General features: G+C 42.8%; 1 protein-coding gene across 2 annotated transcripts in view; it reads left to right on the top strand.

Moving 5' to 3' along the window:
* The window catches only part of FAM13C (family with sequence similarity 13 member C), a 128,676-nt gene that overhangs the window by 11,503 nt on the left and 96,108 nt on the right, over window positions 1-21,065 (top strand). The window contains exons 2-3 of one of the 2 annotated variants that reach the window (XM_018569464.1): window positions 10,305-10,361; window positions 20,675-20,873. In XM_018569464.1, the coding sequence (XP_018424966.1) occupies window positions 10,305-10,361; window positions 20,675-20,873 (256 nt within the window). Of the gene's footprint in view, window positions 1-10,304; window positions 10,362-20,671; window positions 20,874-21,065 lie in introns of both variants that reach the window. The other variant, XM_018569463.1, reaches the window with a different exon arrangement.

Below are 21,065 nucleotides of genomic sequence, written 5' to 3'. Positions count from 1 at the left end.
GCAATGCAGAATGCCGCCAGCTATAATGTACTATTTTGTGGGATTTGTTGTATTCCTCTATAACTGGCGGTATTCTGCATTGTGCTGCATAATGTACTATTGCTGGGTTTTGTAGTCCTCTATAGCCGGTGCCATTCTGCATTCATTGCTGTATAATTTTACACTTTCCATTTCACTATATTGCACACCACACTATCTTTTTTTTCTTTTTTACTTCCACCGCTCCAAGCTTGCTCCTGTGATGGACTACAACCTCAATACAAACTAGTAGTCCCATCACTGGAGCCATTTTTTAAACGTTATTTTATTGTTTATCCGATTAACCGATTAATCGAACTTAATAATCGGCTAACTAATCGATTTTGAAAATAATCGTTAGCTGCAGCTCTACATTCATTATACCTGTAATTCGGAATTCGGATACATCTGAAGCACCGAATTACGATTCGGAACGAAACGAATCGCACATGTCTAATAGAAAATATAAATGGTGTGATTTGAATGAAAAATTATTTTCAGAAAGTGAACAACTTACTTGTGGTGTCAGAAGTCCGGGCGCGGTGGCGATTCTGGCGCTGCAGGAAGTGTTGTGTAATATTGTTCAATTTGCGGTGGTCTCCAGGTGAAGGAGTAGGGGTGAAACAGGACATGTCCTAGGAGTTGGCCATGGCGGCTGGGAATGGTATCATCAAATATATTGGTGAGCTCAGAGGTCAAGGGCTGAAGCAGAGAGCAGATATAGACTGGGTGCTGTGTGTGCCAAAGGGCTGATAGGGAAGCTGCCTCTGGTCTTGGCCGTAGAATTTGTTCTAAACGTGATGGAGTGAAAGTGACAGTCGGTTAGAAATCACACCATTTTATATTTTCGGATTTGCGCTCTTAGTGCCTCATCATACCATACCTTAGACCTGCTATCTTATATGTAATATACTCCTTTTTTGTCGACTGCAACTTTCCTCATTTACATGTTAATGTGCAAATACATTCAAATTGTCAATTGATTAGCTATCCCATTTACAATGTTCTGCTATATTTTAATATTGTGCTTTTCTAGGATTTGAATTTATTCTTTGGGTATCAATAGTACAATAATGACAATTGCACGATACTGTATGCTACAGTATGTTTTTAGGACGGTATATATAAACCTAATCATTAAAATGATTGCAATGTTAATGATTAGGTTTATATATACCGTCCTAAAAACATACTGTAGCATACAGTATCGTGCAATTGTCATTATTGTACTATTGATACCCAAAGAATAAATTCAAATCCTAGAAAAGCACAATATTAAAATATAGCAGAACATTGTAGATGGGATAGCTAATCAATGGACAATTTGAATTTATTTGCACATTAACTTGTAGATGAGGAATGTTTAGAAATCTGCTATCATATGACCAGCTGTGTGACAGGAACTGATATAAGAGATTTACCAGTTGGTAGAAACGACATAATAAAGTGAGGAAGTAAAATCTCAGAAGACAAAAAAAATGAATTGTACAAAGAGTAGCTAGTTATATAAGGTTCACTTCAAGTATCAAATTGTATATACTGCGCTATCTTGTGAATTCCTCTTTACTGACCTAATATGACTTTTTCATGCTGTATCTTTTGAGTTGAGTGAATGGCCATCTTAGCAGACGAGCAGCATTTTGATTTCTTATATCTGAGCTGCCCTCCTGATCATTGGTTACCTGATGACCGGTGTGTTAATATACAAAGAGCAACGTAAGACCTGCACAAGCACAGATCCACAGAATAAAAGAAACAGAAGCAGGGAGATCCTAGATCCAGCTTCCTAGATCCTAGACTGCAGATCCTCAGATCCAGCTTCCTCTCCAGCAAGGAGAAAGTGAGCAGCACAGTAGTGGCCTCACCAGTAGTGGCCTCACTCCAAATCTTGTGAGACTTTTAGAGGCAGTAGTACCACAGAAGACTTGATATTGTAGATACCGTATTTGCTGGCGTATAAGACTACTTTTTATACTTTTAAAAACATCCCCCGCAAATCAGGGGTCGCCTTATACGCGGGGTATACAATGTATACCTTTAGTTCGTTTGGGCCAGGCTGGCCCAAAACAAAGATCCCTAATCTGTTCCCATGATCGGAGCAGGCTTGTGCGGGTATCGCCCATGGAATAGTCTGAGCATATCAGGGGCGTGCACATTGCTCACGTCTTCCCATGAGTCATCCTGGGTACCGTATCCCTTCCACCTAATGAGGTATTGGAGTTTGTTCCGGAACCTGCGGGAGTCCAGTATGGCTCCAACCTCGAACTCGGCCTCAACCCTCCACTTCAATAGGGGGGAGATTCGCCGGGACCCGATCCTCAAAAGTATTGCGACGATAGGGTTTCAGGAGCGAGACGTGGAACACAGGATGTACATGCATGGTAGGAGGTAGCGTCAAGCGAACAGTTATCGGATTGATGATCGCCTCAATGGGGTACGGCCCTGTGAACAGGCGGCTCAGTTTCCTGGACGGAGTGGTCAGTTTTAAATGCTTGGTAGATAACCACACGAGATCTCCCACTCCATAGGAAGGCGGTTCACGTCTTCTTAGGTCGTAATAATGCTTCTGCTTCTCCTGTGCCAGAGTGAGGTTGTCCTGTATCAGAACATGGTTTTCAGCGAGTTGCCTTAAGAAGTCATCGGTACAAGGACTGTTAGTCGGCAACACCGAAGATGGTAGAAGTTTGGGGTGGAACCCGTAGTTGGCATAGAAGGGTGACATTCTTGAGGAGGAACTTGCGGAGTTGTTGAAGGCGAATTCCGCCATAGGTAATAGGTCCATCCAGTCGTCCTGTAAGAATGTGCAATGGCAACGCAGATATTGCTCCAGACACTGATTCACCCGTTCGGTTTGCCCGTTTGTCTGTGGGTGGTACGCACTGGACAGTCGGTGGTCGATGTCCAACCTACTGCATAAGGCTTTCCAGAACTTAGAGACGAACTGCGTGCCACGATCTGAGATGAGCCGGCTGGGCACACCATGCAAGCGCACCACGTGATTTAAAAAGGCGATAGCAGTTTCTTGGGCACTGGGCAGCTTCGTTAGTGGTATGAAGTGAGCCATCTTGGAGAAAAGGTCTACCACGACTAGGATGGTATTATGGTTCCTGGATGGGGGTAGTTCCACGATAAAATCAAGAGAAACCACCTCCCACGGTCTGTTGGGTATCGGGGAATTCATTAGGAGGCCATACGGCCGTCCTTTAGTATGTTTGCACGTAGCGCATATCTCACATGTGGATACAAACTCTCTAATGGTTTTCGACATCTGAGGCCACCAGAAGTATCGCTTGGTTAGGTCAATGGTTTTGGTCATTCCCGGGTGACCCGCGAGGGGGTTGTCGTGCATCAATCGTAGGATGGGAACCCTCATTGAGGGAGGAATGAACAATCGTGTGTCCTTCTCAAAGTAACGATTTTTCAGTTTGGCATACAACTTATGTGTTCTAAGCCGTGCCAATACCCAGCGTACATGGCTACGGTGTTCTGTGAGGTTGGTGGAATAGATTAAAATGTCATCCAGGTACACTACCACACAGACATCCAGCAAATCCCGGAAAATATCGTTAACGAACGATTGAAATGTGGCAGGAGCATTGCATAGTCCGAAGGGCATTACATTGTACTCAAAGAGGCCATAGCGAGTGCGGAATGCGGTTTTCCACTCGTCGCCGGGTCTTATGCGTATGAGATTATACGCCCCTTTGAGGTCAAGTTTGGTGAATATTGTGGCGTTCTGGAGTCTTTCAATAAGTTCAGGAATTAACGGAAGGGGATACCTATTTTTCAGGGTGATCTTGTTTAGTTCTCGGTAGTCGATAATCGGCCTGAGGCTTTGGTCCTTGTTTCGAACAAAAAACATTCCGGCTCCGGCGGGGGATGTAGATGTCGAAATGAACCCCTTCTTGAGATTTTCTTCCAAGTATTCCTTAAGATGTTGCAGTTCAGGAGCCGATAGGGGGTACACCCGACCTACCGGTATGGTACTACCCGGTATCAATTCTATGGGGCAGTCATATGGTCTTTGAGGAGGTAGGGAATCTGCCTTTTTTTTTGGAGAACACGTCAGCGAAGTCAGCGTACGGGGTTGGAACGATCTCTGAACTCAGCTGGAAAACAGGAGTGATGGGGAAACATGACTGTTTGCAGTAGTTTGAATGAAGTAGAGGGGTGTTATTTACCCAGTCGAAGGTAGGCTGGTGTTGCCGTAACCACGGTAACCCCAGGATAACCGAGAAGAGTGGTGAAGGAATGATATCGAACGATATGTGTTCAATGTGATTGTGAGGGGATACAACTAGAATAGGAGCGGTCTCATATGTTATGGGCCCGGAGGCCAGCGACGTACCGTCAATAACACTGACATTGAGAGGTGTTGATTTTTTTTGCAAAGGAATTTTATTGTGGTTAACTAATTTAGCATCAATAAAGTTCCCGCACGCCCCCGAGTCTATCATGGCTTCAACGGAAAGACGTTGTTGGTCCCACTGTAAAGTCAAAGGAATAGTTAGATATCTGTTGGAGGGTAGATTATCTGGATTCAGTTTACATAAGTAAAACTCCTTACCATCATTCTTCCTTCTGACGTTTGGGCAATCATTAACCCCATGCTCGGGGGCTGCACAATACATACACAGATGTTCCGCCCGTCTGCGGTTCTTCTCGGTTTGGGAGAGTGGCCCCTTGAGTGCACCTATCTCCATGGGTTCGTCTCTCCTAGGGGGGCTTGGTCTGCGCACTGTGCTGGAATAGCCCGTTGCTCTTTCTGCCCTGCGTTCTCGCAGGCTCCGATCTATAGCCACGGCTCTGTGGATGAGAGCTCGCCCGTCGCTTGGCAACGGGACGCTGGTGACGGGGCCGGCCTCGCCATGGTATACTGCTCCGATGCAGCGTAAGTTCCTTACAATCTGTCAGCCTGCTGGATGTGCGGTAATACTGTATGTACGGTAGCTTCGGCTACATACAGTATACCGCGCTGAGCCAATCACGGCGATCGATGTACACAACCTCTGCCAATCCAAGCAGGCTTGGTATTTATTAATAGAATACATCGCTCGTCGTGATTGGCTCAGTGCAGTATACTGTATGTAGCCGAAGCTACTGTACATACAATATTACCGCACCTCCATCCATGATGTTTTTAAATGGTGTTGCCTCGCAAGTGGGGTAGTCTAATATGACGAGTATAGCCCAGAACCTATGTTTTAAGTGGAAAATTAGGGGGTCGTCTTATACACCCAGTCCCCTTATACGCCGGCAAATACGGTATACATGTCAGGCAGTGCATTGCTTTTCTTTTTTTTTTTTTTTTTGGAAGCATCCTAGTCAAAAAAGCTAATTTTCAAGTTACTAGCTACATAGGCACATGCAAAGGGTGTGTCAGGTGTGCATGGGCACACCCTAATCACCTTGAGAGCAACACTAAAATCGCAACAGCGGGCGCTGTGTTTTTAGTCACTGAGCTGGTGGAGAGGTCACAAAACTCTCTCTGTGACATCTCAGTGATACAGAGCACAGGAGCACTTGCCACTTACATTCCTCACATAACAGCCCCATTCCTTGGTGTTGAGGAAGCTGTGAGGGAGCATGGCTGTGGCTTCCCATCCAATCAGGAAGCCGAGCGGGTAGACGCATGACCTCCTGCCAGGCTTCCTGCTTCGTTATTGCACCCCTGCTGGAAGGGACAGTTGATTAGATGGGCCTCAGGTCTGTGTATGTACAGTATGTATGTATTTTATATATAAACTGTATTGCCAAAAGTATTGGGACACCCCTCCCAATCATTGGATTAAGGTGTTCCAATTGCCTCCATGGCCACAGGTGTATAAAATCAAGCACCTAGGCATACAGACACTTCTACAAACATTTGTGAAAGAATGGGTCGCTCTCAGGAGCTCAGTGAATTCAAGCGTGGTACCGTGATACGTTGCCACCTGTGCAATAACTCCATCCGTGAAATTTCCTTGCTACTAAATATTCCGTGGTCAACTGTTAGTAGTATTATTACAAAGTGGAAGCAACTGGGAGCAACAGCAACTCAGCCATGAAGTGGTAGGCTGCGTAAAATGACGGAGCGGGGTCAGTGCATGCTGAAGCGCACAGGAGTCACCAACTGTCTGCAGAGTCACCAGTGCACAAAGCAAGGTCCATAAAGACATGGATGAGTGAGTGTGGGGTGGAGGAACGTGACTGGCCTGCACAGAGTCCTGACCTCAACCCAATAGAACACCTTTGGGATGAATTAGAGCGGAGACTTCGAACCTCGTCCAACATCAGTACCTGACCTCACAAATGCGCGTTTGGAAGAATGGTCAAACATTCCCATAGACACACTCCTAAACCTTGTGGACGCCTTCCCAGAAGAGTTGAAGCTGTTATAGCTGCAAAGGGTGTGCCTACTCAATATTGAACCCTACGGACTAAGACTGGGATGCCATTCAAGTTCATGTGCGTGTAAGTGCAGGCATCCCAATACTTTTGGCAATATAGTGTACTTTTGTGTTGCACACCCTAATGCAATAGGCTGTGCACGCCAATAACTAGCTTGATGTTCCTTGGAAGATAACAGATCTTCACTTTTTGAGTTCAGCTCTATTTTAAGTAGTGTTGCTTTCTATTGCCAGTCCAACAAGAAGCAGTATCTCAGAAATAAAAAAGTAGATGCATCTCTCTACCAGCCTACTGGCTAACCCCTTGGATGATACTGCTAAAAAGTCATTTATTTGTTTTAAGCAATTTAATGTAATACAAAGGGATAGCGTTAAGATGGATCCCCTGATTGACAACTGAGCTAATCCAGGTAAAAGGGAACCATTTCATTTTGTAAACTATAATTACATCATCCTGTCTAGCACCTTAATGTCACTTTTTTTTAAAAGGAATTTACTACAGGTACACTGATCCTGAATTTGATTGTTGCTCAAAAACATCCTAATGCAAAACATCAGTTTTAAAGGACCCGGCTACATCTTCAGTGCCTGGCATATTTCTGCCTTCCCTTCTGTTATATCACATCTGAGTTCATGGACAGTTTCTATAGCAACTAGAGTCAGAATTCTAACTGTAAATCTACAGCAGCCAAATATGCATTGCACTCTCACTTTAACCCTGAAGCAGAGAATCTATTGCGCATTTTGTACTATATGCTGCTGTTACCGCCTCCGTTGTAGGATCAAGGTTTTGTAGAACCAAGCTGACGTAGAAAAACAGTGGTATAAGGAAAGCTGTTTCCAACTATTGTCGTTACAGTATGGGTTATTTTTATTTCAGGTAGCTATGGGCAGCAGTTTTTTCTTAGGTATATTTTTCAATCATTACCTCATAAGTAGTCTGATTCGGTTGAGATAAAGCTGAACTCCAAGCAAGCAGCTAAATACACAGATGAAATATAATCCACAAACTCACTTTTATTTTATTAATTTGTATTGAGATTTTAGTCCATGCCCAGTCAGACATGTCCTTGCCATGATTGTCAGGTGCCTAGTGGACTCACCCTCACCTCATGCTCCCCGATATATAAAACAATGGCAAAGGGATCTGGGTGTGGTTTTTACCCCACAGGAAGTTGAACGTATACTATGTTTTGCACATGAGTCTTCCATCTCCAACAGAGTTTAAGAGGCAAGATATAAATTGCTTACTAGATGGTATGGGGTGCCGACTCTCCTGCACAACATGTTCCCATCAATGTCAAACATGTGTTGGCATTGTGCCAAATGCCCCGCTACCCTTCTTCACATATTCTGGGAGTGCCCCAGGATACGGCCTTTTTGGCGGCAGGTGACTGACCTCATTCTCAGGATAACGGACAGCAGTCTTATCAATGAATCCCATTGCCTCCTCCACCTATCTTCCCACTCGATTAGGTCATACAAGAAATCTTTGGTGATTCACCTGGTGAACGCAGCTGGGGCATGTGTCCCTGCTTGTTGGAAACTATCCCCTCCACTGTCGGTGGCCATGTGTGTGGAGGAGGTGAAGGGGACTCGCCTCATGGAAGACCTAACATCCTCCCTGCATGATCGCTGTCATATGTTTGTAGGTACTTGGTCCCCGTGGTTTGAATTTCTTGAGGCATCATACTGTCATCAGGTCTGCGCTGGGTGACTTATCCTCATTGACCTAAGCCCTAGTGATAAGCATAACTAGTCCCCTGGGGACTGAGGGGTCCACTTGGAACTTGCTCCCTCCCTGTATTATTCCATCCTTCATTCCTCCCCTTTTTTTTTTTTCCATTTCTTCTTTCTTCTCTCCACCTCTGGGTCTTCACTCTTATCCCTTATCTTGTCTTGCTCCTCTCATCTATTGTTTATTTTTTTCTTCTTCCGCTTTCTCTAGTTAGACAGGAGTTGGAGGTTTCTTGTCTAATATTCTGGTTTGGTTTGTATCTCTATGCTTATATAATAAAAAAAAAAGTAGCTGCTCGGGATCGGAGAGAGCGTGCCTGTGTTGGACTACGATATTTGCAAATGATGGGTGCCAATAGCTCCTGTTTATATGCCTGTCATGAAGCGCAAATTTGTTTGAGTTTTCTTTCGTTTGTCATGGTATTATGGTCCTTTTTTTATAATGTGAACAATGGTTTCTCTTGCTGTTCCTGAGTTGTTTGTAAATAAAGAATTTTAAAAAAAAGAGATAGTCCATGGAGTGAGCTTGGAGTGGTAGCTGCTTTACAACACACAGAGGGACTATACGGAACAAAAGTACCCCCCCTCCAGAAGGAAGGACAGTGTCAACACCAATTCAGAGATATTTTGAGGTTCTACAACCGAGTGATACACAAATAAGATACATTTTTGTTAATAGTTAAAGTACTTGAATGCATTTTAAAGATTTATTTCCTGAGTTTTGTGTCCGTTTGAAAAAAATATTTTTTTTATTTACTAATGATTATAGAACTGCATTCATTTGTGGCTTTGATATCTGCCTGGAGTTCAGCTTTAAAGTCAATTCACTGAAATGCATTCTGGTTGGTTGGGGTATTACAAATTATAGAGCATTTTGCCTGTTCCTTTATTCTGCTACATTCTGCTGCACTTTTTAGGAGTCCAAAATTAGTTATACAAATAAAATAGTTGGCATTCTTCTTCTAGTTTTAGTTATTTCAAAGTCTGGAAAGTTTTCCAAGCATTGTCAATTTCGATTACAGCTATTAAAGCAAATATGTCAGCACTGAAAAGAGATGGCACAATGGCATTAACTCATATCAGCCAGTTAGATTCAGGTTAGTGGTCAGGTCCCTGTTAGGTAAATTTGAATTCATTGCTAAAAGTTGCCTTTCCTCTCTATATGTGCAGAAATTATTTTAAGAAAATTGCATATAAAGCCAAAACGTTGTTTTTAGTTTTTGATAGTGATAGCCTTTTATTGCTGTATGTGTTCCAGCTAGGGGAGATTCAACCTCTCTCTTTTGCTGATGACCAGTCGCCGAGACTGAAAGTAATGTTTTCACCTGGACAGAAATATCCAATGACATGACTACTGTCTAAAACTGGATTTTCCTCACTTTGGAAAGATATATTTTCCCTTCTTTCCTGTTTGGTCTACAGGACAGAAGTAAAGGGAAATTACCCCAATGGAACACAGATTAAGCAAAATTAACCTGATTGTGGTTTTAACCATCCCTTATTTTATCCAATTTGCCAAAAATGTTTTGGCTGTAGACATCACATCATTTACTCAAATGTGACAGTTCGGAAAATCTAAAGAGTTTTTCCATAACCTTTTGGAAAATGTTTAAATACTGAACCTTTTGATCTTCATGCAAATGAGGGATTACATAATTGCAGTAGTATATGTAGGTGCATGGGTTCACATAGGTCCCACCGTTCCATTAAGTTCCAGCAACAGTTAGGACTCTAGAGACTGATGTGTAGCCAGTCCTGACTATTGAAACATGCTTTAGTAACTGTTCCAGGGTAGAGTATGCTTACAACCTCCTTAAATCATTTGCCATGCGTGTCCCTTTGGGGAGATTCCCTTCACTTTCTGACTGGAAGACACCACATCAAGTAAGAGAAAATCTCTCCATAGTGAAAGTAAAGCCCTTTCAGACAGTTGTCAGTTGAAATTGTCACCAAATTTTCCTTCTGCTGCTGTTCTGGTGACCGCTCAAAAGTTTGCCTCATTTTCAATCCCGTTAACAATGTTCACCAGCGCAAATGAGGGGGTGAATTTCCCTAACACGTACACATCACTCTATTTATATAAAAAGAATATATCCTTAGATACTCTGTCATTTGCTGATATTATGGCATGTTTGTAATGTTATACTTTTCTTTTTCCAGGAACGAATGTGAATCACCCTCCTTACATGAGGACCAAACTGTCTGTTCCAAGCTCAGGTAAGATGCTACTCAGTATAATATTGGTGCTCATTCTCGTTGAGCACCACGTATAGTCTGGTGTCCAAATGTACCATGTTTCATTAGATGTGCTGTACATTACATGTATTACATATTGACTGACTGTATTTTGCATGATTTCAGTATATTAAATAAGTGTGCAGCTCTGACACATCCCACTGTGCAGGCTCCCAACATACACATTTTATTGATAACAGTACTTTGAGTTTAGTCTCTGACCTGATGTAAACAGGTTTGGGGGACGTTTCAGTAAATTAGCAGGCCTTGCTTTTGTAGTACATGGTCCACTTCAATGTGTCTCCTCCGTGCATAGGGTATTGTGCCCGGGAACACTAATATATAGATTGCAGGTAGAAGTTCCATTTGCAAGTGAAATTTTCATCATTCAGTCCTAGCTAGGGGAAAACCTGACTTCTCACTCTTAGAAGCAGAGCATTGCCTGGCACTGAGTGAGTGGGTCCCCCCAGGCTTACACTTGGCTTAGCGTATAGCAGACACACATGCACCACTCCTACCTTTCACAGTGTAGTGCTCAGTGCCTGAGGGACCTATCAGCATTCTTGATCATTACCATGTGGGGATGTGCCTAGCCCTATGCAAATAGTGACTTTCAGAAAACTGCAGATTTACTTTCCTGAAAACGGTTAAAGGAGAACTATGGGATCAGGGCTTTTCCCCATAGTTCTCCGAAGGATAACGGGAGGACACAAACTAGCGTCCTCCCGTTACCCAAAGCTCAGTATACCGCGAGATGCAGCTCGCGGTATACTGAGACGCCGCAGCTTAAATGGATCCCGACAATTATGTCTGGATCCGCCCAGCTGTGTGAGTGACAGCTGGCTCTGCCTATCTAGAGGCAGAGCCAGCTGTACCTGCCCCCTCCACCGTCCGTTCCGCCAGTCAGCGTTGGAGGATCGGACAGGGGAGAATCCAGTCACTCCGCTGTCACGGCTCTCTGCCGGCACAGGATCGAGAAGTGAGCGAACGCTGGTATGTGTTCGCTCACTTCCCAATCTACTGAGCCGACCTGTGACAGTTTCATTGTCACAGGTCGGCTCAGATTATGAGGCTGAGTGAAAAGCACTGACCTCATAATTCTCCTTTTAAAGGTTCTCGTTAAAGAAAAGAGTGAAGTGCATTGACACATAACAACCAATCAGCTTTAATTGTTCTGTCTGTTCTAGACAGATCTCGTTGCTATGGGTAATGCTCTTTGCACTGTGTTACAAAACATGTTGATGACATTGACATGACATAAACAAAGTAAATCATGTCTATTTCTACCAAAACTATTTTAAACTTTAACATGCCAGCTCCTCAAGTATGTTACTGGCTTTGCTCCAAAAGAAATTTACTTTGAAGTCAAAGGGATCATCATCTTCCAGTGTTTTTGTGACAGCACCAGTTTTCCACCTAATATAATAATAGCAGTAATAAGCAGGGATTAGCAGTATTTATGGACTTATAAATAGCTTTAATATGGTTAGATAGGTATGCTTTAAATTCCAGTGTCCGGTTGCTTTTGTCGTCTAACAGAGATTTTGCCATCATTTTGTATTGCAGGATACAGGCAGCTTTTCTTAAGAATTGGATCTTCTAGCCATATTTTTAGTTTTGTGAAACAAAATAAAAAAGGATTTACGTTTATATGTTTTCAGCTTTGTCCTCTTGTGGTCTATTTTATACTGACATGGCACCCCGATTGAAAAGATAGAAAAAGAGCAGAGTAAAAGAGTTAAGTTCATCTGTCTACTACTACTTCTTATTACTATCCAGTCACAGGCGAAGGGTTGGAAGAGACCTATAAATGTTACTTAACTAAACTCAAGAGCTAAATCGTAAAAAATGCATTTAAAGGAAAACTATGATGTGAGTGGAAATCACTCATCCTCCTAGTTGGAGCCGACATGTGGCAATGAAACTGTCACAGGTTGGCTCAATAGATTGGGAAGTGAGAGAAGGCATACTGTCGCTCGCTCACTTCTCGATCATCTCCCTGCAGAGAGCGGTGACACTCGCCGCTCCCCGCAGGGATTCCCCCCCTCCCCTCTCCGATCCTTCAGTGCTGACAGGAGGAATAGATGAGGAGGGGGCGGGTATAGGCAGAGCTAGCTGTCATTCATGCAGCTGGCTGGATCTAAACAGCATTGTCGGGATCCGTCCCAGCTGCGGCGGTCTCGGTATTCTGCGAGCTGTAGCTCACGATATACTGAGCTTTGGGTCATGGGAGGACGCTAGTATATGTGCTCCTGTGACCCTTAGGCAGGGTTCACACCTGGGCGTTTACGGAATATGCGCATTTGCCGCGCGTTTTTACCACGATTTGTGGTAGAAGAAACGCGCGTTTCCGAGGGCTATCCGGCTGTATCCTAATGTATACACGCGACAAATACACCCCAAAGAAGCTCCTGTACTTCTCTGGGCGTAGAGCGTTTTTCAGCGCGTTCCTACGCGCTGTAAAACGTCCAGGTGGGAACCATGCCCATAGGCAATTATTGGTTTTCACATGTTGAGCGTTTTACAGCGTGTAGGAACGCGCTGTAAAACGCCCAGGTGTGAACCAGGCCTTAAGAGAACTATGGGGAAAAACACACACTTACCCCATAGTTCTTGTAAAGAAGAACTATGAGGTGAGTTCTTTTCACTCACCTCATAGTTCTAGCCGACCTGTGACAATGAGACTGTCACAGGTCGGCTCAGTAGATCGGGAGGTGAGCGAACACATACCGGCGTTCGCTCACCTCTCGATCCTGTCACAGCCCTCTGCCATGAAAGGGGTGGGGCTGGAATTCCCCCTCCACGCTCCGATCCGCCAGCGCTGACTGGCGGATCGGACGGGGGAGGGGGCGGGTACAGCTGGCTCTGCCCCTATATAGGCAGAGACAGCTGTCACTCACGCAGCTGGGCAGATCCAGACATAATTGGCGGGATCCGCTTTAGCTGCAGCGTCTCAGTATACCGCGAGCAGTAGCTCGCTGTATACTGTGGCGTCTCAGTATACCGCGAGCTGTAGCTCGCGGTATACTGAGCTAAGGGTGATGGGAGGACGCTAGTTTGTGTCCTCCCGTTACCCTAAGGAGAACTATGGGGAAAAGCCTTAACACCATAGTTCTCCTTTAAGTACCTTAACTATTAACAAAAATGTATCTTATTTGTGTATCAATCGGCTGTAGATCCTCAAATCATCTCTGGATTCATTCTGACACTGTCCTTCCTTCTGGATGGTGGCTACTTTTGTTCCCCATGGACCCTGTGTGTGTGTGTTACATGGTAGCCATCACTCCAAGCTCGCTCCTGTGATGGACTTCAATCTCAGTACAAATTAGCTAACTAAATATGACATTGTAGTCCATCATGGGAGTGATCTTGGAGCGGTGACTATTTTACAACATGCACAGGGACATGGGGATCAAAAGTAGTCATCCTTCAGAAGGAAGGACATTGTCAACACCAATTCAGAGATGATTTGAGGATCTACAGCTGAGTGATGTACAAATAAGATCCATTTTTGTTAATGGATAGGGTACTTAAAGGAGAACTATGGTACTTTTTAAGATTTAACTCCTGAGTTCAGTGTCACTTTAACAATGTTCAAATATACATTAAAGTGTATGTAAAGTCAAAAGAGTGGGGAAGAGTTAGAAGCCTTGTTGTTTTCTTTTCTGCCATACGATGCTCCGTTGTAGAGATTTCTCCTCACTTCCTGTTCTGCTGACGACGGTTTCACCAGTCACAAAGTGAGGGTAAATCTCCACACCCTGTTAACTTTGTCACTGTTGCAGATCTCCAATTAGCTTTTGAAACTGGGTGAAATCTCTCCTTCGGGGCTCCAAATAGCAGTAAAAAAATCTTACAGGGGTTTTATACTTTTCCCATAACTGTTTAGAATGTAAGTGATCAAAGCCCAATTTGGCATTAGCTGTGGATAGAAAGGAGGGGTGGGGGGGAGTTAGGATGTCAGTTTTTAAGCTATGAAGCAGCTGTCATTTGTAAGGAGCACACAGAGCTCCTGGGATTTGTACATCTCTGTTTTAATGTATGATTTTGTTTTTATAAATATAAATAAAGGGATGCACAGATACCATTTTTGCAAGTACGAGTACCGATATTTGCCCAAGTACGTACAAGTACTGATACATTTTTGTTTATTGCCATGTGACAGTTTTTCTAAAACAATACAGACTAATGATTTTAGGAGAGTGGTGGGGCGCCAGAGCCAGGTCTCAGCTGCAACCGCTGCAACCCTGGTAGTTCTCATGAAAATGCCAAGTATCCGCACTGGTATCTGAAAAGTATCGGTGCATCCCTACTTGTTTGTGATCATCCTTTACAGTATTTCCTTCATAATGAGGAACCATGGCATAAAACATCAAAGTATACCCTGTAGATCTGGCCATACATGGGGAAATGCCCTCATGTGGCCTAGCGCATACTTTTTACAGTGCATCCTTTGCTGATATAGTAGATCTGTTTTGGAACTCTGTTTATACAGCACAACATTTTATAAAGACAAGCTGAATATTACATTTTCAAGGAATGGTGGTGTAATTACATTCAGCCCTTGTTCTCTACTTTATGTTTGGGGAATTGCTCTTCCATTGCTTCCATCATGAGCCCAGACAAAATAATTTACAAACAGGAAACACTACAGGGAATATTGATAGAATGATTATCTTGCTCTATAGTTTCAACATTAGCAGTTGGCATCTGGCAAACTTTAAAGCTGTACTCCAGGCAAACAGCCAAATACACAGATGAAATCAAATGAGAGCTGTTTTACCTGCCGAAAGATTTGTATTTGTCTATCCAGTCCTGAGAATTACACAGCTCTGGCATACAGAACAGTACTATCTGGCAGGGCAGGATCCCCGATTTCTCCTTTATTGCAGTTAAAGTGACTCTAAACTCGGGAGTTAAATCTTAAAAATTAATTCAAGTAACCTAACTGTTAAAAGAGAACTATGGGGTAAGTGTTTTTCCCCATAGTTCTCTTTAGGGTCACGGGAGGACATATACTAACCTCCTCCAGTGACTCAAAGCTCAGTAAATCGCGGGTTATTGCCCGCTATATACTGAGAGCGCCGCAGCTGGGACGGATCCTGACAATACTGTCTGGATCCACCCAGCTGCATGAGTGACAGCTGGCTCTGCCTATCTAGAGGCAGAGCCAGCTGTGCCTGCCCCCTCCTCCGTCCGTTCCTCCACTCAGCGCTGGAGGATTGTAGAAGGGATGGGGAATCCTTGTGGGGAGCTGTGACTGACAGTCGGGAAGTGAGCGAGCGAAGGTATGTGTTCACTCCCCCATCAATAGAGCCGACCTGTGACAGCTTCTTTGTCACATGTCGGCTCTAACTATGAGGATGAGTGGAAATCACTCACCTCATAGTTCTCCTTTAACAGTCCTGGACCTTATTTGTGAATTGCTCAGCTGTAGATGCCGAAACCTTTGCTGAATTCATGCTGACACTGTCCTTACTTCTGGAGGGGGGCTATTTTTGTTCCCCATGGTCCCACTCCCTGTGTGTGTTGTAAAGTAGCCACCGCTCCAAGCTCGCTCCTATGATGAACTTTGATCACATGTTTAATTTGGTTTACTAGAGATTGTAGTCCTCATGGGAGCGAGTGTATTAGAGTGGGATTGTTAATAGTTCGGGTGCTTGAATACATTTTTTAGGATTTAACTCCTGAGTTTAGTGTCACTTTTTAAGTAACATTTACAGGTCTCTTCCAACCCTTAGCCTGTGACTGGATAGTAAAATGAGAAGCAGTAGACAGATGAACTTAACTCAGTTACTCTTTTTCCATCAGCATGTCCTTGCTAGAACATGCTTAACTGCAGTGCACTGCAGCACATCTAATGGCTTCACTAGCTGTGCGTGTGAATGTGCTGCAGCAAAGGGCAACCCATTCATTTCAATGCCCTACCCGTGACAACACCCCTGCCCTACCCGTGACAACACCCCTGCCCTACCCGTGACAACATTCCTGCCCTACCCGTGACAACACCCCTGCCCTACCCGTGACAACACCCCTGCCCTACCCGTGACAACACCCCTGCCCTACCCATGACAAATGCAGCAAGGAAGTTCCTGCAGCACTTTGAGCTGCAAGCTTTGCACATTTTGACTGCATTTCTTGCTTGCCATGTTTGGGGTACCATTAACAAATAATGGCACGCTTGAATGTGTGCAATATTACACAACTTTTGCACATGTCCATGAGTGCAACTATTGCGAATGGGGGCTGAATGCTAGAATCATGTGTTAAGCCTTTTGTGTGGTTACTAGTTAAAAATGAAACTTATGTCACTGTTTCTGTCGGATTCCACAACCTTACACAAGGTCATGTCTTGGCCTTTGATAAAAACAGAACATCAACATTTGTCATATTTTTCAAAAGGAAGTAAAAAAAACAATTGAAAACCTATTGTGAACATTCATGTGGACAAACATGCCAATTAAAGGCTTGCATTGTGCTGTAGTATTCCTGTATTTAAAAAGAAGGATTAAACATGGATTGAGGTAAAAGCAATTCACTGACTTATTCTAAATGTGTATAGCTTTTAGTGTTCTTATGGTGCACTACTTAACTACCAGGGGTTACCTTTATTACCATCATTGCATTAAAGTAATTGTCATTAGCCTCTAGTCTAGGGGGTGCCATGTGTTGTGTTAACTACTAGTACTGATGCTATCTATCCAGAGCTTCACATGGTGATATACAAACTATAAAAGGAATGACATTTTTGCTTTCTACTGTCAGACTTCTTTCCAAGTTCCTGGGTATTATGTTTTCTGTACATACCTATTCACCTTCTTTTCACATAGCTTGAAGAAATGACAGTAGTGCGGCTGCCTACAATGTATGCCGATGGTACAATTTTACATATTTAAGATGCACGCATTCCTATAAAAAAAAACATGCAGAATACTTCATTTCAGTTACTGCTGGTTCTTTTTAAGCATAGTAACTGTTTTCAATCAAATGGATTGCCATATTATCCATAACAAGCTGGCACTTTTCTAAAGTCAGATAGTACATCAAGTGGCGTAGGATGCAAAAGTACTAAAGACATCAGTAAGGTTGATATTACTATTTGGGTTTCTGTGGATGTGATAACTGTCACTGTAAAAAAAAAAGTGAGGGGAAGACTCCCTGGCAGGGACACAGAACAATATAAATTTGAATGTTTGCTGATAAAATGTTTTTTTTATCGTTGTCTGCCACTGTTTGAGAAATGTTTGTAATTTCCACTTCCAGTTACATTGGAAATTAAATTCCTCCCACCCCAGTGAGGACACATACAGCAATAAAAACTTGATTCTAAAGCGCATCAAACAGATTGTCAGACAGTCACAGTAGTGCAACAGTTACGTGGTCCCTCATGTTATAGCTTTTGCAAATGTAAAGTTGATGGTACATAGATTGTACGGTCGGACTGTAACTTGTATAGTGAGCCTAACCCTCCTCCGCTCTACCAAAATAACAATTTGGCAGGTGTTCCACTTCAGTCTGAGAGCTAAATATATTTTTTATAATCCCTTGCAACTAAGACTGAGACATTAACAAAAAATGCTGGATTATTAAAAATCCTTTCTACATTACATTACTTTTCCAAGTCTCTCTCAATGAATAATTCAAATGATTGTATACTAGTAAAGCACGATAATCGGTAGCACTGATTTAGTGATTTTACTAACTTGTCAATCAGGATGGAACAGTTTATTTGAAACGCTTTATTATATTCTTCTAATAATGGTTTCTTACTGCTTTATAAAGAGTACAGTTAATCCTGACTGCCCTCTGATCAGGATCTACTTGCTTGGTTTTCCAAAGGTTAATATAATTGTGGAAATTGAGTAATGGGTATCTGTTCACAATTGCACGGACATTTTTATTATATATATACCGGACTTCAAAGAATAATGTTGTGATGAATTACTCAGCCAGTAGGTTAAGGCAACTGTAATGAGTTTATTCAACCTTACTGGTTCTAGGTTTTTGGGGCTCTGTTTGTCATTTACAAAGGAGAATGTAATTTTTGTAATTTGGTGCGGTGACCCATATCATGTGAGTTTGGGCGGTCATAAATTGTGTCCAGCGGTCACAAAACATCAGCTGAACAGCTTTGTATGATTCATGTGATTTGGTGTCTGTATGAGCGTTAAAAAGGGAAGTTGCTGTTCACAAATTATAATATATTTATCACTTTGGTTATGAAAAAAAACAAACAAAATAAGCTGCAAGGATGAAATCCTAAGATTTGAGCAGAGAGATGTAATTTCATTTTGGATCCAACATTCCAATTTATGAATGGGTCAAAGATGTTAGTGCAGATTTTAAAGGGGAAGTATAGAAATAGATTTCTTATAGCTTAAGGCCTCATTCACACGAGTAACGGCCGGCACGTATAGCTCCGTGCTGTGTGCACGACCGTATCGGGTATCTCCCCGGGAAGGACAGGTGCTGCGTGTGATTAGTACGCAGCCCCTGCTCTTCTATATGGGACTAGGCGGCCATACGCAGCCCTACGCAGCCCTACGCTCACTTGCCCTGCACGTTCCTGCGGATGTCCATACTCGTACGCAGACAGGATGGATCCTGTCTGCGTCCGACCCGGGACACCCGTACGGACCTGCACGTGGGCCAAGCGTAGGGTGGCGTTCAGCCGCGTAGTCCCATAGAGAAGGACAGGGGCTGCCTACTAATCACACGCTGCACCTGTCCTTCCCGGGACCTGCCCGATATGGCCGTGCACGCAGCACGGAGCTATACGTTCCGGCTGTTTCTCGTGTGAATGAGGCTTAACAAGCTTTACCATCAGGAGTAAAGAACCTCAGTGCAGATCTGTTACAAGTAAATAAGCACAAACGATGTTATTTTGGTACAGTATGTATAATTTTTATCTTTTGGCCTATTTTCTCTGCAGCTGGAAATCACTTAAGCTAGGTATAGACTGGTAATTAAAATATATTGACTGTTATCTCATTAGAAACCATTTGATTTTAGTGTGCTACAGATAAGGACCTCCAACAAGTAGTTATATTTATCAATAGCACAGAGATCATCAGTGTAGCCCTAGCCTAGAGTACGGATGTGTTCAGCTTCCCACCTTCTGGATCATTGGAACAAGTATAATACTCTCTTTAAAACTCAAGTTTAGGGTTTTCAGCATGTAATAGCCAATTCATGTTTTATCACTTTGCTTTGCCATTCCATAACTCAACTCATTATTCGCATCCACCCCAAATTTTACTGTCTGCCAAAGGTGAATTATACACACATGGTATTCATAGGGGCAATTTATAAATGTTTTCATACATGATTCACCCAGGATTCTCACATTTCCCCAATTCAATCCAGTTAGAAAATTATGTGAATCATGCATACAAACATTTATAAATAGACCCCCTAAATATGCATTATGGGGGTTGTATGAGAGTATTCTAATCTGATTGCCACTATAGATCATGTCTGGTGCAGCTCAAAGAGACTTCGTTTTAAGCTCTGTCCACATTTGGTAAGAGTCAGAATATTATTTCTGCAGATATATGTACAAGTACATGGAAAACATCTGCGATTGATTTTTTTTTTATATGCTATGAAATCATGTCGGAGCTCCCCTTTGAAGTGAGCTTATCACATATATTAGGTATATAAAACAATATTGCTAAGCAGCAGACATCATAACCTGTTTACCAATACCTTTTCTATCTTGTGAATGGTTGTATACTGCATCTAGGAAACTCCTCCCAAATCCAAGGTGCAATGTCTACATGGGGCCACTTCTACTGCATTGGGGTTCTAAACTCCTACCCTGTCACAGCCAAACTCCACCCCTTAATTTAAACTTCCAATATTAGAATGACTATTATTTGCTGAAGGACTTGTGGTGTTACATAGCAGGATGGGGCTGAGGTGAGGCAGGCCTTAGCTGCAAATCACAGTAGAAGCCAAGTCCTGTGTGGACCGTGCATTATGGATTAAAGAAGGCTGTCCAGTACTTGTATGTATCCTTTTTTGCTCGTTGTTTAGCTTTAAGTTGCATGTGTTGCATCAAGATACATTTTTAAGCTTGTCACAGTTGAGATTTTCCATAACATCATTCTGCTGTGCAAATATACAGTAGGTTGTAGACCAACATGACATTACTTTTTTTTCACATGCTACGGTACACAAATAAACTAAATTATTACCTGACACTGAGCATCAATCTGCCACAGAAATATTTGAAAGGCTACTGAGGTCTAACAAAGGATTATGACTACATGTTGTATTTTTTTAATTAGCAGAGATGACAATAATAAAGAAAACTACCCTCGCAGAGCCACAGAACTGGAGGAAAATGCTGCCCCTTCCCGAGATCTCCAGCATCACATGGACAAGAAGATGTTTGATGTCTCATCCAGACATGGAATTGGTATCTTGCAATCAAAGCAACCCAAATCAAGTGTCCGAACAGATATTGGGAAGATCCATGAAGGAAGTCAGGTAAAAAGATGTTTTATACAACTATAGTCCATGACAGCATGTATTAGAGAGGGATTTGCCCCCTTGTATACGATCAGGGCCAGCAAGAGTTTCAGTTAGAGGTGCGCCAAAATGGACCGAAACCAAACATTTTTTTAAAGATCTTAAATACATTTTTTTTATATATTTAATTTTTAGTACTTTTTTTTTATT

This window comes from Nanorana parkeri, unplaced genomic scaffold, assembly GCF_000935625.1.
Source record: "Nanorana parkeri isolate BGI_ZX_2015 unplaced genomic scaffold, ASM93562v1 scaffold1338, whole genome shotgun sequence".
In the NCBI taxonomy this organism is placed as follows: domain Eukaryota; kingdom Metazoa; phylum Chordata; class Amphibia; order Anura; family Dicroglossidae; genus Nanorana; species Nanorana parkeri.
Note: the sequence above shows the minus strand (reverse complement) of the source record. Positions and strands in the feature narration are given on the sequence as shown.